This window comes from Pseudorasbora parva, chromosome 1 (assembly GCF_024679245.1).
Source record: "Pseudorasbora parva isolate DD20220531a chromosome 1, ASM2467924v1, whole genome shotgun sequence".
NCBI classification, from domain to species: Eukaryota; Metazoa; Chordata; class Actinopteri; order Cypriniformes; family Gobionidae; genus Pseudorasbora; species Pseudorasbora parva.
The window spans coordinates 11,426,861-11,443,044 of record NC_090172.1 but is presented as its reverse complement, the minus strand read 5'-3'; the positions used below and the strand labels follow the sequence as shown (position 1 = coordinate 11,443,044).

The 16,184-nt window shown below is 37.7% G+C and overlaps 1 protein-coding gene across 3 annotated transcripts; it reads left to right on the top strand.

Moving 5' to 3' along the window:
* Window positions 1-286: 286 nt before the first annotated feature.
* On the top strand, window positions 287-14,722 carry LOC137045271 (probable serine/threonine-protein kinase irlE). Of its 3 annotated transcripts, XM_067421947.1 has the most exons (8): window positions 287-656; window positions 8,260-10,255; window positions 10,332-10,525; window positions 10,650-10,870; window positions 11,077-11,206; window positions 11,385-11,485; window positions 11,584-11,724; window positions 12,486-14,722. In XM_067421947.1, the coding sequence occupies exons 2-7, from the start codon at window positions 8,284-8,286 to the stop codon at window positions 11,720-11,722; spliced, it is 2,757 nt and encodes a 918-aa protein (XP_067278048.1). In that variant the 5' UTR covers window positions 287-656; window positions 8,260-8,283; the 3' UTR covers window positions 11,723-11,724; window positions 12,486-14,722. The 3 variants fall into 3 exon arrangements, with proteins under 3 accessions (XP_067278048.1, XP_067278117.1, XP_067277979.1); XM_067422016.1 differs by having other exon boundaries at window positions 10,332-10,495; window positions 11,584-14,722; XM_067421878.1 differs by having other exon boundaries at window positions 11,584-14,722.
* The last annotated feature ends 1,462 nt before the right edge of the window (window positions 14,723-16,184 follow it).

The window sequence follows — 16,184 nt, the reverse complement described above, 5'->3', positions numbered from 1 at the left end:
ATTTACTTATCTATTTATTTATATCTTTCTTTCTTTCTTTCTTTCTTTCTTTCTTTCTTTCTTTCTTTCTTTCTTTCTTTCTTTCTTTGAATTCAAATGTGATGTAATGTTTGTCAGTCCCTGAACCTGGCTTTGTCTTCTGGCTTATGGATCTTCTAAGTAGCTATAGGCTAAATGTTTAATTTACCAAAATACATGGACTGATGATGACAGCTGTAGGCTACAGGGCGGGTTTTATCATCTCCATAAGTATATCTACTGAGCTCATGGCGCAATAAATGCTGGAAATCCATAAATCCATTGCTGAAACTTCCTAGTTTTCGTGCAGAACGCTTCTCATTGCTTAGCAACGACAGACATTACCTTTAGACTCGACATGTGAACGCCATTAATCGGGAAGCGCCATTTCTTCACGCATTTGGAGTATTTGCCTATGCTGCTTTTTAAAGACAGTAGCCTAATATAATTGGAGGGGGAGATCTCCCTCGCTTCACTGACCGGCCCACCGGGAAAGTCCCTATTTCAATCCATGCCTGGGTGGATGACGTGAACAGTGTGCGTGAGACTACGAGGAAGAAACGGCACATGCCAATACCGAAACGAAAGTCCTGTCTCTTCTGATTAGAACATTTTTGGGATTTCTGGAAATGACACAGGTAATTATAACCATTTAACATGATCTTAGAACTCCGTGATCATTCAATGATCAGACTTCTGTTGTTGAGCATGCAATCACAGATTATTATCTTGGGTTTAATTTAAATTTATAACAAACTTCACGCAAACCCGTTTAAGTGTCTCAGGCTACATTGGTTATCAATGGAAATTAACTCCATAAGCGCGCTGTAATCGACGTCGTGGTGTGCCTTGCAGCAGGCGTTAGCCTAAATTACTGCACATAAGTATATAGGAGTCGGACATTGTTATTGTAATAAAATGTTTATAATGTTTTTTGCTGTTGTTGTTTTTTTAACATAGCTGGTATTCCTTTGTAGGCTAGAGTACATTTTAAAAATATAAATCCATTCTGCCTACAGTATCCTCCAGATTACTGTAGGCTACTTTCATTATTTTTATATTCATGATACTTTTTTATATTTATGTATTACTTTTCAAATCACAAAACCAAACAGTTTTAGTTGATGTGTGTAGATTTGTATAACCACTGTAGGCTACATGATTGCCTACTGTATTTTTCGGCATGTTTTGTTGTTGTTGTTGTTGTTATAACTTTTATTAAAGTAGAGAAATGTTTGCTTTACTTCCGCTCTACTAAAGCAGATAACATCTAACACAGACACACAAAACGTTTTACATTAAAACAATCTGATCCATGTCTCGGGCGTATTTGCTCCTCTAGTCACTGGCCATCTATTGGTGATTCAGAACTGTAATATTAATCGGAGCATTATTCAGTCCAACTTCAGTGGAGTGCAGCTCCCGCTCAGGGGTGGTGAGTAATCAAGTAGGCTAAAAATACTTTGATACTGTACTTTATTTGAGTATATTTTATTTGCATCTACTTTTACTCTAACTCCACTACAATATTAAAGGCAAAGTTTACTTTTTACTCCAATATTCTCATGCCCGCTCCAAGTATTTATTACACTTGCTTTCCAAACCGGTCAGGCCGGTCATGGATGATCCGGTCGGGTATAGACTTGGAAAAGCTGACAAGTCAGGTTTGCCACAAGCTCAGTGTTTCCCAAAGGTTTGTATTTTGCGGCACACTATTTACTATGAAAACATTGCTAACACTTTTACAATACAGGTGCACTAATATGCATTAATTCATACCTAACTAAAGCACAGATAATCATGAATTAATGTTAGACTCATGAAGAACTAAACCATTTATTTATGATTTACTGCATCAGCAACTAATGAACATTCTATATGATTAATAGATATGAAAGTATATGGAAGTAATATATGACTTGTTATTAATTAAATATGACATAATTAATTCCCTAATAACATATTATATTAACTAATAATGTAAATTAATGTATCCAAAGCCATGCATTCCGACTCTCAGTTGTCCGTTTAATTAATTATTAATCATAACAATTAGCAAGGCGAAGCTTGAATTTACTGGTATGTCCCTCTTTGGCTAATATACTTTCAAGATGGAGGGTCAACATGGCGACCGGCATTCGAACCCCTCATCCGTATGTATTTTCAATGGCATATTAAAAAACTTACGAGAATACTTTATTACTTGAAAGGAGCAAATATACATTAATGAGCACATATATTTTTGAAAGAACTAAGTGTTTTTAGCTAAGAATAAACTAAAAAAGTTACACAGTGTAGCTTTAATTGCAAATCTAACAAATTCCTAATTGCAGTATCTAATCTTATCATTTGTTCAGTTAAAGCATTGCATATTAGTCCCGAAAGAATTGATCTGCTTAATTATTGATATTTACAGTTCATTTTAATATTTAATTTTTACTTTCGGTACTTGAGTACGTTTTAAATCTGATACTTTTGTACTTTTACTCAAGTGATGTTTGAATGGAGGACTCTTTACTCTTACTGGAGTAATTTTTTATTTAGGTATATATACTTTCACTCGAGTATAACTTTTTCGTATTTTTACCACCTCTGCTCCCACGCTGTTTCACGTAAATGTATGTGCTTTAATGTGTTTAATGTGCCAATACCTACAGAAATGTCTCTTGGACCAAAGTCCTAAACGCAACTGGAAGTCAGCCATTTTAAATTTTCTGTTCGTTTTTGTGCAATTTTTGCACGTTTTTTGCCATTTTCAGATGTCGTACGTTAACAAACTCCTCCTGGAGTTTTTATCGGATCATCATCAAATTTGATGAGTGTAATCATAAGGTGATATAAAAATGTACATAATGTAATAATTTTCTCAAAATGTAAAATAATCTTGAGCTCATAATGTGACAATTTTTACATTTATAACATTATAAACTCAACAGCATTGTCATATTGTCATAATTGTAATAGCTTTTAAAATATGAAATAAAATCATTACATTTTTTTTAAATTCAAGTCTTAACCTAGCCTACCTGTAAAATGCAACATTTATCCATTTTTTAAATATTATTCTTATATTTTTATTAAAAATAAAGACATTGGTGTTCCTTTAGAGTACATTTAAAAAATCTAAATCCAGTAGGGAGATAATTATTTACTCAATAGATGCCCAGTGACTAGGAGAGGAGAAAAGACACCAGAGACATGGTTCAGATTCACTCAATGTATTGATTGGTTAAATTAAAGAATTAATTATTTTCTTACAATGTCAACAAAATGCAAATAAATAAAGCACCGTAGGCCTATGGAAATAACCAAACAATATAACAGTGTGCTTTGATTCAAAAGATACAATGATATAATGATATCACGCAGTGACGTGGTGGATAAGTGTAGCCTACTCAACCTTAGCTTTAAAATTCGAACACATACACCGACGGCGGCATTCGACGTCTGTCCGCGGCGATTAAATATATTTCCCTCAAATCGTGAATGTACATACTGATTTCACCCTGTGCTACAAGATACACTCATCGTGCAGCTCTTCTGTCAGAATTCGATTCAAAATTGAGCTCGCGCGTATAATGTTCACGTCTGCCTGGTGTGAGATAATGTTAACTGAGACACGGCGCTGAGCTTCAGTCCGGTGTGCGACCCCCTTTAGACACAATCGGCTTAAGAACATGCATATAAACGCACTCAAAGTGTTCTTTTCCTCTCTAGGCAGGTATTTTTTTAGGTTTATTTATCAAAATGTTTTTATATATTTGCGTGATGTTCTGTGTTTCGATCGCGGCTTTTAAATGTTATGAGAGAACGGTTAATTTACGAATGTGTAATGTAGCCTAGTTTTGATCACTTTATTAAAAGTCTACGTTTTTTTCCACATTTAAGGACGTCACAGAATGCAGACGCAATAGCTGCACGCGCTCGTGATTCTTTAACATGATACGCCTGCTCCGCTTGTTTTTTTCTGGAAAGCCTCTGTACAGCCTATCTTTCTTTTATAAATATAATAAAACTAAAGACTTTTTTGAGATATGAAATATATATGAGATATAGTCTAATAATCATTATATGATATGCTGTTGGATCAATAAAATATTTCTTGAGTTGTAAAAGAACAGCTGCTATATCATGCATTTATCCTATGTTTGCAATGTCTTGCATGTTATTCACGTGAAGTGATAATGCCGAAGAACTATGTGGTACGGACTGTATCATGAAACTAATTGAGAATTGATTTGTTTCATTGTAAAACCACGTTTATGTTTATTCAGCTGACCATGCTATATCACACACCCATCATGTGCACTGAACACTGCTGCACATAAAGTTACAGGCCTCACTGTTAATATCACATTAAGCCTATCCAGACCAGAGAAGTATACATACTTGCGTGTGACCGCCTGTTTGTATTTGATGTGATGACATCTCCTATGAGGAGCAATGTTAAGGATATCAGCACTCTCCTTCCTTTAAATGGTTAATTCACCCAAAAATTATATTGATGTCATTAATGACTGACCCTAATGTCGTTCCACACCCTTAAGACCTCTGTTCATCTTCGCAACACAGTTTAAGATATTTTAAATTTAGTCAGAGAGCATAGGCAAGTGTATGCACACTATACTGTCCATGTCCAGAAAGGTAATAAAAAACATCATCAAAGTAGTCCATATGTGACATCAGTTAGTTAATTGGAATCTCTTGAAGCATTGAAAACACATTTTGGTCAAAAAATTAAAAAAACTACGAATTTATTAAGCATTGTCTTCCTCCGCCCACATCCCACCTCTTTGCCCATTTTCTGTTATCCGGGAGTGACGCGTGACGACTCGCTAGCAAGATGGCAACGGCCAGCTCGTCTCTACTTTACTCTTCAGAATGGCTTATCGGAATCCTATGGGTGACGTCACAGACACAACGTCCATATATTTTTTAACAGTCTGGTAGGGATGCAAGATTTTTCAAAATTCGATATGCCGATAGTTTTCGAATCACTTTGGCCGATATCAATACCGATATACGTTTATTTTTTTCCCTTTGTTTGGAAACAACACCATTTTAAACAAAAACTTTTTTTTTCATTCCTTACTAAAAGGATACCTGCTAACGGTAAATACATGTTAATAAAGTTCCTTTTATAATAAGAGCATATTGAAAGCTCTGAAAATAACAATAATGAAGTCAGTGATTTTTCACCCCAGACAGTTGCAGTTGTAACCTAAATAGTTCATTTTTGAGGGGTGGCATGACCTCAGTTGATGCTGTCTAGCTTATTTATTTTAGAGCTCCTTGGATTACTTTTCATCATCCATTTTATACAATTTTATTACAGATTAGTAAACTGTAAAAGTATTTAATTTACAAATGTCATGCTGAATTTATTTGTGTATTCTACTTTTAATTTTGTTATGTAGCAGCAGTGCCCCCCACTACACACACATACATAAACCATTCCTGAGAGCGGGCACTAGGACCTGGAGGAGACTCGATCCGAATCATGAATAAATACGCTGATTCATAATCGTTCAAATCTTTATTTGAGGCTTGAAAACAAATACGGAAGAGATTTTTATTCCCTTTCTAGACATGGACAGTATAGTGTGCATACACTTGCTTATGCTCTCGGACTAAATATAAAATATCTTAAACTGTGTTCTGAAGATGAACGGGGGTGTGGAACAACATTAGGGTGAGTCATTAATGACATAAATTTCATTTTTGGATGAACTAACCCTTTAAGTGAACTAGGGGTGTCCCCGACTAAGGATTTACACATTCGAATCAGAATTTTCGAATCTCTCTATTGTCGACCGATAGTCGAATCATGTGTGTGTAAACCATAGACCGGAAAAAATAAACGGTATAAACGGGTTGGGAACATAGACCGTAAAAAAATATGGACGACTCGACATCATCCGTTTCCGCTTCACCTACTCGGCAGAAGCAACACTCATATACAGAATACTGTACAACTATTGTGATGAACTAATTTTAACTTGAACATGGCCTTTTGCACAGCTGCCCCCAAATTTGTTATGAAAAATGGCAATATTGTCAATAATGGAGACTCTGTGTCAGGGGGTAATGATGGCAGCTCAATAAACTTTGCTACTGGCCTAGTATACGTTTGGTCTTTTACTTTGAGCACTTCTGTTCTGACTCTCCCATCTGAACTATGGATGACAGAACAGGCAATACCTACTCTCCAGAGTGCCCTGGGAATCTGTTCGTCCACAAGGAGTATTACAGTACCAACTGCAATATTCTCTCTGTGCCATGTCTGCATTGACTGCAGTGTGGGTAGGAAGTCTTGAATAAAATGCTTCCAGAAATTATCACTCAGAACCAGACTATGTCTCCATCTTTATCTACTGCGTAATTCAGGGTCTGAGCAGACAACTTGGGGCAAGGAGGAGTCTGGCTGCCCCATCAGCAAGGAATTTGTTGTTACTGGGTCTGGATTTGCTATGTCGCTAGGGACATAACCCAAAGGTCTAAAATTGAGGATGTTCTTAACCTCAATAAGGATCGTTCTCAATACCACCTCGGTAACTGTCCACCTAGGGTGATTCTTAAAGGGGGGGTGAAACACTCAGTTTCAGTCAGTGTCATGTCAATCTTGAGTACCTATAGAGTAGCATTGCATCCTGCATATCTCCGAAAAGTCTTTATTTTTTTAATAATTATATAAGAAAGATGCGCTGTTCCGAGTCTTTCCGAAAAAAGCCGAGCGGGTGGGGGCGTGTCGTGTGAGCGGAGCTAAATAATGACGTGTGCAGCAGCGCGCTGTGTGTTGAGTCGAGTGCGTCATCCCTAACAGCGGGAAAAAAACTTTATTCAAAATAAAAATATGGCTTTTAATCAGATACAGCCATACATCTATGATCCGGAATCAGACCCAGAGGCTGCAGTTGAACAGGAGCAGCAGCAAAAACGACTAGAGCAGGACGTCTGTATGTGGTAAGTTACAAGTTATACACTAACTATATAATATGCTTAGCGGCTTGTGTTATTTACATATTTATACTTGAATTATATCGTCGTATTTTTGTCTTTGAAGGTGTACATGTGGGAAGTGCAGTTGTGCACGTGTGTTTGTGTGTTTACGCGTGGTTTGTGTAGACAGTAAGCGGACTAAAAAAAACAGACATTTGAAGCAGTCTCACTCACCCTTCTAACGTTAGGACCTTTATCGTTGGGACTGCTCCATCCTTCAGCATTAGGCGATTGGGAAAATCCGGCGTCGAGCTGGGCCTTGTTTATGAAACAGTCGGCACTGAAATGCAGCGAACAGATATAAACATTCGCGCAACTCAGTTGCTGATCCGGAAAAGCAAATTACATCCACTGTTGCCTTAACACGGGGTTTTGGGGAATCTGTGCAGGACTGTCTTGGTCTGGCAACCAAAAACGCACTTTTTTGGTGACATTGTTATGTGCTATGTGTAATTGTCACCTGTCCAGCATCCTACAAGCCAGCGCTTTGATGGGCGTAGGCTGTTGCTTTCGCTCTCTCCCTCTCTCTCTCTCTCTCTCCTTCACTCTCTCTCACGCGCTTCCGGTAGAATTGTCCGTAAGGCCCATACAAGGAAATTCCGCCCCCATTAACGTCAAAGGGGACGCATGATCTCAAAAAACTTGCCGAAACTTATGACTAACCGGAAGTAGTATTTTTGACAAAGAAATACTCCCATCAAACGTCCACCTTAACTTTTGAAACTTTGTCTATGTTTAGTATGGGATTCCAAGTCTTTAACAGTGTAAAAAGATCAGTATGCATGAAACAGCATTTCACCCCCCCTTTAAGGCTGTCTTCACAGACTCACTTCCCTTTCCCACAAGCCGCCAAAATGAGGTGCATTGGGTGGATTATACAGGTAAACAAAATAACATAGGAAGGGAACAATTGTGGAGGTATATTTTAACAAAAAGGATGACAAAAATGTTTAGAGTTTATTAATTAATGTTTGTTGGTCCAAAGTGGTATTACATTTTTGTACACATTTGCAATAGGTGTACCTGTCACCAATTTTAATTGTTTAAGCCATGAACAAATAAAGGCTTTTTAACTTTCTCAATACACCCATCGAGTGCCTTGGACTACTTTGGCTTTTACATTTGCAATCTTTTTTTTTCTTTTTTCTACTTTCTAAGAAGCATTAAGGGCTGAGATGTATTAAATGTCCATGTGGCATATAAATAGACATAATTGCAATTATGTTTAACATCTCTCCACAGATTATAAAGAACATTTGAAAATCCATGGCATTCCAGATCCAAGTACCATTTCCAGTTCAAGTTCCAGCATTACCTAGAAAAACAGATCCCATAATTCAATGCATCATAGACAATAAATTAAAGAGACAATTAATAAGAGGCAAATTAATAAGAGGCAGAGATATTAATGGTTTGTACTCTTCTGAAGTCTGGAATGATGATATTACACCATTAACAGCAGCAGTAATATGCAGAAATGAAAAAATCTGCTGCTATCTACTTGAAGAGTCGGCTGATCCAAACAAACACTCAACAAATGGACAAACTCCTCTACATTACGCTGCTTTAACAACTGGAGTTCCACTAAGTATTGTGGGAAGATTACTTGCAGCAAAAGCTAACCCAGATGGACATGGATTACAAATTTTTACTCCATTGCAGTGTGCTGTTAAAAATGGTCGTGAGGACATTGTGAAAGCACTTATAGAGGCTGGAGCTTCACCTGTAAGGAACTTTGGGCTGAATCTGGAGCTTGATAAACAGGTAGAGAGAATGATTTGTCAGTTATCTTCACAAAGTGAAGTGTTTGACAAAGTGCGTATATTTTTCTCTTTTTCTTGTGATGTACGAAGAAAAAAACAGACAGAAGTTTACAGAGACTATAAGGAACATTTCTTTCAAGAGAACCCTTTTGATCATTTGATTTATTTTGAGCACTACTTTAATGTCATTGGTCAAAGTGAAGAGCAGTACCGTCAGAGCGCCATAAAGTGGTTAAAAGACACAAAGAGTGCAGACAGATACATTGAGGGACTCATCCAGCGCTTTCCAAAAATCCCTCGTGACCATTGGCCGGTTGCACTGAACTGCTTATATGCTGCTTTGTGTGTCAGTGAAAGCATCTCTTCTCAGGTATTCAGTGAGCTTGTGCCAATTCTAACAAACAGTCTTCAGCCATTTGGAATTGCACAAGGAGAAAGAGTCAATCATCTGATACTAAAGACACTCAATGTCATGATGCAGAAGATGTCTGAGCAAAAACTGAGTACAAACAATTCTGTCTATGAGAAGTTATGCAAAAGTCTACTGCCTCTCACACATCCTGATTATTCAAGTCTAATTGGAATGTGGACATATGGACTGTTCGCCAATATAAATGACTTTGCTCCTGAACTTGTTACATTGTCTGGATTGTCTCATGTCCCAGAGATGATACTTAACACCGCAGAGATAGAGATGGATGGAGTCATGAAAAAAAAACTGCAAAGGATGGATCAATCTCTGAGACCTCCAGCAGGTTCAATTGCAGTGGATAGTTTATGTGAGGAGACTGCTGCTCTATCAACAAACAGGAAGAAGAAGAAAAAGAAGAAGAAAAAAATCCAGCTAAAAGTGGGATCACAAGAAGGTGAGCTGCAGGATAAAGAGGAACCGTATCCAGGCACGGTAAAATCTATTGAGGAATCAAATTTAAGTGTTCAGCCATTCACACCTTCTGCTGAAAACCCAAATATCTCAAAAAGATGGGTTCAGACGAGCCGTCGTTGGAGGCCCAAGCTTGAGAAGCTAGCTAACATGGATATTAGCAATAATAAGCTGGGAAACCTTACTCTTGTACCTAGTGATGAATTTCGTATTGCTAAAGGAAGTGATGGAACAGAAGTTTTTCTTGGTTTGAGGGATGATGGCACAGAGGTGGCTGTGAAACGAATGATTAAATCTAATTACCAAGTCCTCAAAAATGAGGAGGAATTTCTACGACTTCCACAACTTGATAGTCCCTCCATTGTGCGATATGTGGACTTCACTGAAGTTGCAGATTTTGGATATCTTGTTCTTCAGCTTTGTGAGTACACACTGGAGGAATATATCGAAGAGCATTTACCAGATGATAGCACTGAGAGAAGTTTGGTTCTGAAGAAGCTGGTGAAGGAAGTTCTCTGCAGCTTACAGGTTTTACACCATCCACAGACCAAAATACTCCACCGGGACATCAAACCCCAGAATGTTCTGATTGGTAAGAGTTAAACGTGAGTAATTAAAACTATCAGATCTTTTCTCTCCCATTAATTTGAAACTTCTGTTTGTTTTAGACATAAATGGAAAAGCTAGATTGGCTGATTTTGGCATAAGTCGTCGATTGAACCTAAGCCAAACGACTTTACGAACAAGCATTGCTGGAACTAGATGCTGGAAGGCAAAGGAGGCCATAGATGAGGAGGCCACCACTGGGTACAAGAGGAGCTCCGACATTCAGGTGGTACTCTTCTTAGAAGTCAACAATAAGGCAATTACATAATTAAATTATCATTAGAAATTAAATTATTGACTTGCACACAATTATAAAAACTATTCATTTAAATTGTATTTGGTGAAAATTCTAAACTTGTATCACTGTAACCTGTTTGAAGGTTGCTGGGATGTTGGTGTACTACATTCTCTCTAGAGGACACCATCCATTTGGTAAAGGTCCATTTTGTGAAGTCAACATTCTACAAGGAAAATACTCTCTGGAACATCTGGATGATGATGTAGCGAAGGATCTCGTCGAGTGGATGATCAATGAAAATCCAAACAACAGACCAACTGTGGAGCAAACCCTTGCACATCCCTTCTTCTGGACTGATGAAAGGTAGAATATTCCATTGATTTGGCAATGACATTGATCAGTCTAAACAAGCCAGAGAGGTTCAGCACTGCTTATAGTACAATCGTATTATGGATTTATATGAAATGAAGAGGAAATTGGATCTACTGTATGTTTTTTTTTTATTTTTTTTACTTTTTTTCTTCTTCTTATCATCTGAAGAGATTGTGCTGTATTTGAAATCCTGTCAGGAGAGTGGAGTATTTGAAAAAATTGGGGAACCAGAAAGAGGCCGAGAACTGTCGTAATGTTGATGAGGAGCTCCTTCAAGCTATTGAACAATACACCGAGGGGAAAAGCTTTTCTCAATGGAAAACTAAAGTGAGTCTTACTTCAGTACAGCATTTAAATAAATGAAAATAGTAACAACTTCAAAAAACTGAACTCATGTCTTCAATATTTTCCTTCGACAAATCTTTTGAATGCAGTTTATGGCATGCTTTACTCTTGGTTTGAAAAAATCATTTTACTTTTGTAAATAAATATTTTCTTTTTTCAGCTGCCATCTGAGCTTGTCCAGAAATTGGATGGTAAGAAGAAAAGCTATCCCGAGAACACACTAGGCCTGCTGCGATTTATACGTAACCTACACGAGCATTAGTGAGTTACATGAAAACATGATGCACAGTATTTATTCTATAAATTAATAGTTTTGTGTGTCAGACCATGTTTTTTTGGTGTCTTTTTTCTCTACATAGTCCAGAGGACGCAGAGAGCATCCACCTGATGGATTCATTCCCTGATCTCTTTGGGAGTGTGTTCAGGTTCACAAAGCAGAGCGGATGGAACTCCAGGGCGAGTCTGAAAAAGTTCTTCAGCTCAGTTCCACAGATTTAAAGGTGCCCTAGAATGTGTTGAAACAACATGTTAAATTGTTCTCTGATATCTACATAGAGGGTATGTGGCTTATTTAAGGGCAAAAATTGTCCAGATACAGTTTTACAGGTCCATTTACAACCCTATAAATTGTCCCTATAGGATGTAATGCTCTGTTTTTGACTTATTTGGAAGAGTCATGAATATTAATGTTGAGCTCTGCTCTGATTGGCTTATTTCAGTCACTCACAGCTCAATTCAGTTCAGTTGTTCAGCAAAGCGGCTCGTGAGTCCTGACTGTCCTGACAGAACACAGATCGACTGAATGACACTTTAAGCAAAACATGTCAAATGGAGATTGATAAAATGCAGCTTACTTGTTTATTGGTGTTTTCAGATCATCCGCGCGCGAGAAAGAGCTTGCATGCTTGCGGTTGCCAGATTTCAGTAATTAAAATCCCCCAAACAGAGCTTTTCTGTGAAAAGAACACGTATACTATCCCGTGTTTTACCTAAATATGTCCAATCTGGCAACCTTATGCACGCAAGTTCTCTCTCGAGCAGATGATCTGAAAACACCAATAAACAAGTAAGCTGCATTTCAGCAATCTCCTGTCTTTTTTCTTCAATGATATTACATGTTTATATATAATGATATATTGTTACGTCCAAGGACGTATTGATATTTATTTCTTCCACAATGAGTGTTTTTGGAGTATTTGTTCTTCTCTCTCTCTCTCTCTCTTTCTGTCTTTCTCCCTTCCTGTGTTTTCTTGCCTGATAGGCAAATGGTTACCACCTGTTCATTCATCTAATCTGGGAGTTGTCTACGCCCTGATTGGTGCGTGTCCTGAGGAGTCCACTATAAAGCTGCAGAGAGAAACGGGGAAAGGAGAGAGACATGCGGCGGTTGAGGCCCACCGGGTCTCCAAACCAAGACCAGAGAGAGCTTGGTGCGCTCATTGTTGTAATGCGTAATGGGTGTTAGTGTTAACAAGTTGGTGTCAGTTATAATCAGTTAAGATGTTATGAGTAACGTAGGGTGGAGGATACCTAATATTAGTGGTGGCGAAATGAAGCTTCATGAAGCTTTGAAGCTTTCCAGCCTGATGTGTTGAAAAGTGGTTCATTTCTTGAGGCTTCGAATGCACACTAGACACCTGCTGGTCAATGCAAAAATTGATTATATTTATATATATATATATATATATATATATATAGACAAGACCCACCCACTTTTTACGACCAACGATGTTGGACCAGTCACTTTTATCGTCTCTAATTCAGTACATGTCTGTTTAACTACCCCTAACAAAAAAAAACACGTATTATTAAACACATGTTAGACGCTTTATTTCTACTTTTCTAATATGTTCTCCATTTTTATTAAAAATAAATGCCTTTCCGATCTGATATGTGATGTGAAAAGGGAGTAGAACCCCGGATTGATTTGCGTCCGAACTTTATGTCATGCATTTTACCGCTACACTATAGTCACGGTTAAAAACTTGGTGATTTCCGTAATTTTGTCTGCTCCAATCAGTCGTTTAGTAAACGGCAGTATATTTGTATTTAATGTAAATATGGCGTCAAACGTTAAACGGTAGTAAAAAATAAATTACCCACCCACCCACCCACCCACCCACTTTTTATTTGCTTCAGACGACATATATATATCTATAATCATTCATGTATTTATGCTTAGTGTTTCATAATTTTGTAACTGGCGAGTACGTTTGTTTAACAGAGGGAAATGGAGTTCTTTAGACTTGAGAGAGGGTAGTGGTAGTGCTTGTGTAGTTTGACACGTCATATAGTCGAAGCATCCCTCCGAAAGTGAACCCTTTCTCGAAGCGCTGCACTCAAACGAGGCTTCGAACGTCATCAGTGACGTCACGTCACTAAAACAATACAAGCCTCGATACGGAGCTCCGATGAGAGGTGCCTGACGTTCTCGACACACGCTTCGAAGCCTCGGTATCAGGCGTAACATCACTACCTAATATATCTTCTCCTGTTTAATGGTTAGTTAGGGAGTGAGGGAAGTTATCAGTTGTTTTGTTTGTTTTTCTTTAATGTAGGTAATTTAATACTTAATTCCTTTTAGATAGAGGTATTTTTGTTTTCTTTTGTTTAGGCCCTCCCCCCGAGGTAAAGTTTGTTCTTTTTGTTTATTTTTCTATTTATTTATGAATGGGCTTTATTTCAAAGGAAATGTATATTTAAATTTGTGATCACTGCTTGGTAACAATAAAAACATCATAGGCCTACTTCATTTCTCAAAAATATAAATAACTTATATTTTTGCAAAATGAATAGCCTTGTCAAATGACTGTCGTTTTAACTTATATGGTGGAAAAGGTGACGTTTGCTAGAAGGATCGAGTGAACGATCTGTAAGCAACGTATCTACGGTTGTATTTTGTAATACAAAATAATATTAACCTTTGTCATTAGACACACTATTTAGTTGTGTATGGTTAGTCTTGGTGTTTCCTATTGTTACTGTAAGCATCTTGCGTAATCTAGACAATGCGGCCTCTATAAGAAACTTTCAATTTAATCAGAAATTGTTTAAACAGCTAGTCAATAAGTGGATAAATCCCTAATTACTGCTTGCAGGAACATAGTTGCCCATTTCTTCAGTTTAAGACGCTGAGCGAAGCTTGCTTGAAATGGGCCAAACAAACGAACGATTTTGAAATAAATTGTTGAGGTATCTAATTATAATAAACCTCAACCATGACTGTTGACATATAAAAAGTCCTCACGTTCCCTGCACAGCCTGAACATGACCTGTCATGAGAGCCGTTTTTGCCATCCTCGAGTGTCTTGTTTATTTGCAGTCCAGATGATTCGCTCCGTCAGTTTCGCCTGACAATGAACATGTTTGGACAGATGCAAATGTTGGGGGCGTGCATATAAATGATCCCCAACGCTTGCGTCACAGTTGGCTTTATGTTGAGAAGCACTTGTTTTTCTGTGGTGTTTTTAATTCAAGAGATTTACATATGAAGGAAGAGGCAATAACTCTTATTATTTCACTATGGCAAGTTTAATTCAATTTTTCATTCTAGGGCACCTTTAATGTATTTTTTACTATGTACATGAATTTTGCATCATGATTGTATTTCACGGTTGAGTTTAAATAAAGACAGATGTAAGATGAGCTAAGATCCATAGTTTTTGGGGAAATAATGTTTTTTTTTAAATTTTGAATCAAATTTCCAAAAGTTTGAAAATGATTATAAAAGAAAATTATTCACCAAAGCTGCATTAAACTGAAGAAAATGCATATCACAAAATACATTTTCTGTTGTAAAGATGTGATGTGTTCTTTAAAACTTTAATCAAACAACCGCCACGGATTACAGCAGTCAGTTTATCCGTTAATCAATGTGAGACTGGCTTGTTGTGCATTTCTTACAGATCTTATTAAACTGTTCTCACAAACTATCTCAGACTTTGTCCTTTTTTAATCATACTGTAAAATATAATAGTAATATTAATGTTGTACTTTCAGTTTTTTCCCCGTTTCCTACAGAGCATGCAACACAGCTTCTCGGCCAGGCCCTGGTCATTTCTAGGCTTGACTTCTGTTATGCTCCTTTGGCTGGACTTCCATCCAGTGCATTCAAACCTCTTCAAATGATTTAGAACGCTGCGGCATGCACGTCTTGTCTTCAATGAGGCCAAATGGGCCCAAGTCACACTTCTGTTCATCTCTCTTCACTGGCTATCACTCGCGCTGCTCTCATAAAGTTCAAAGCATTTACCCTTGCTTACAGATCTTCCACAGGCTCAGCACCCGTATACTTCCACTTCCATCTACACAAAAGCATAAAATAACTCTCTAGAACATTTTCGTTCACTGTTCCTTGCTGGTGGAACGATCTGCTCTCCTTCATCCAGAATGCAGAATCCCTGACAACATACAAAAGACAGCTGAAAAATCATCTCTTCCGTGACCACTTAACCTCATATACAGAACCTCAAATTCTACACTTGCACTTTCATTTAATTCCTCCCTATTCTAGCTTTTGCTACTCTAAGCAGTGTCTGAAACTTTGCAATTTGAGCATGTTTTGAGTTTCTTTGCCACTTCCTGTATTTTTCATTCGTAAATATGGAAAAAAAAGTCTGCAAAATATATATAAATGTAAATGTAGAAAAGCTTTCCAGCACTGGAGGCTTCAGCGAGAAGGCCTGAAAATGTACGCCACAGTCTTGGTTATTAGTAACATAACAGTTTTGAGTGTTATTTTTTGTCTGGAGCTCATGTGTCTGGAAACTCTGGAAAGACAGGGCTCAATCCGAGGGGCGGGATAAACGGTTGTCTTTCAAACTCCCTCTGCACGCGATAGGATAGCGCTACAACCAACCAGAGCAACTTAGGTGAAGCAGAGCTTGTTGATAGATTAAACATTCGCCGTATCCGGTTGGCTAAACTCCGAACACATCTTCCCTTTTTAAGAACGACTTTA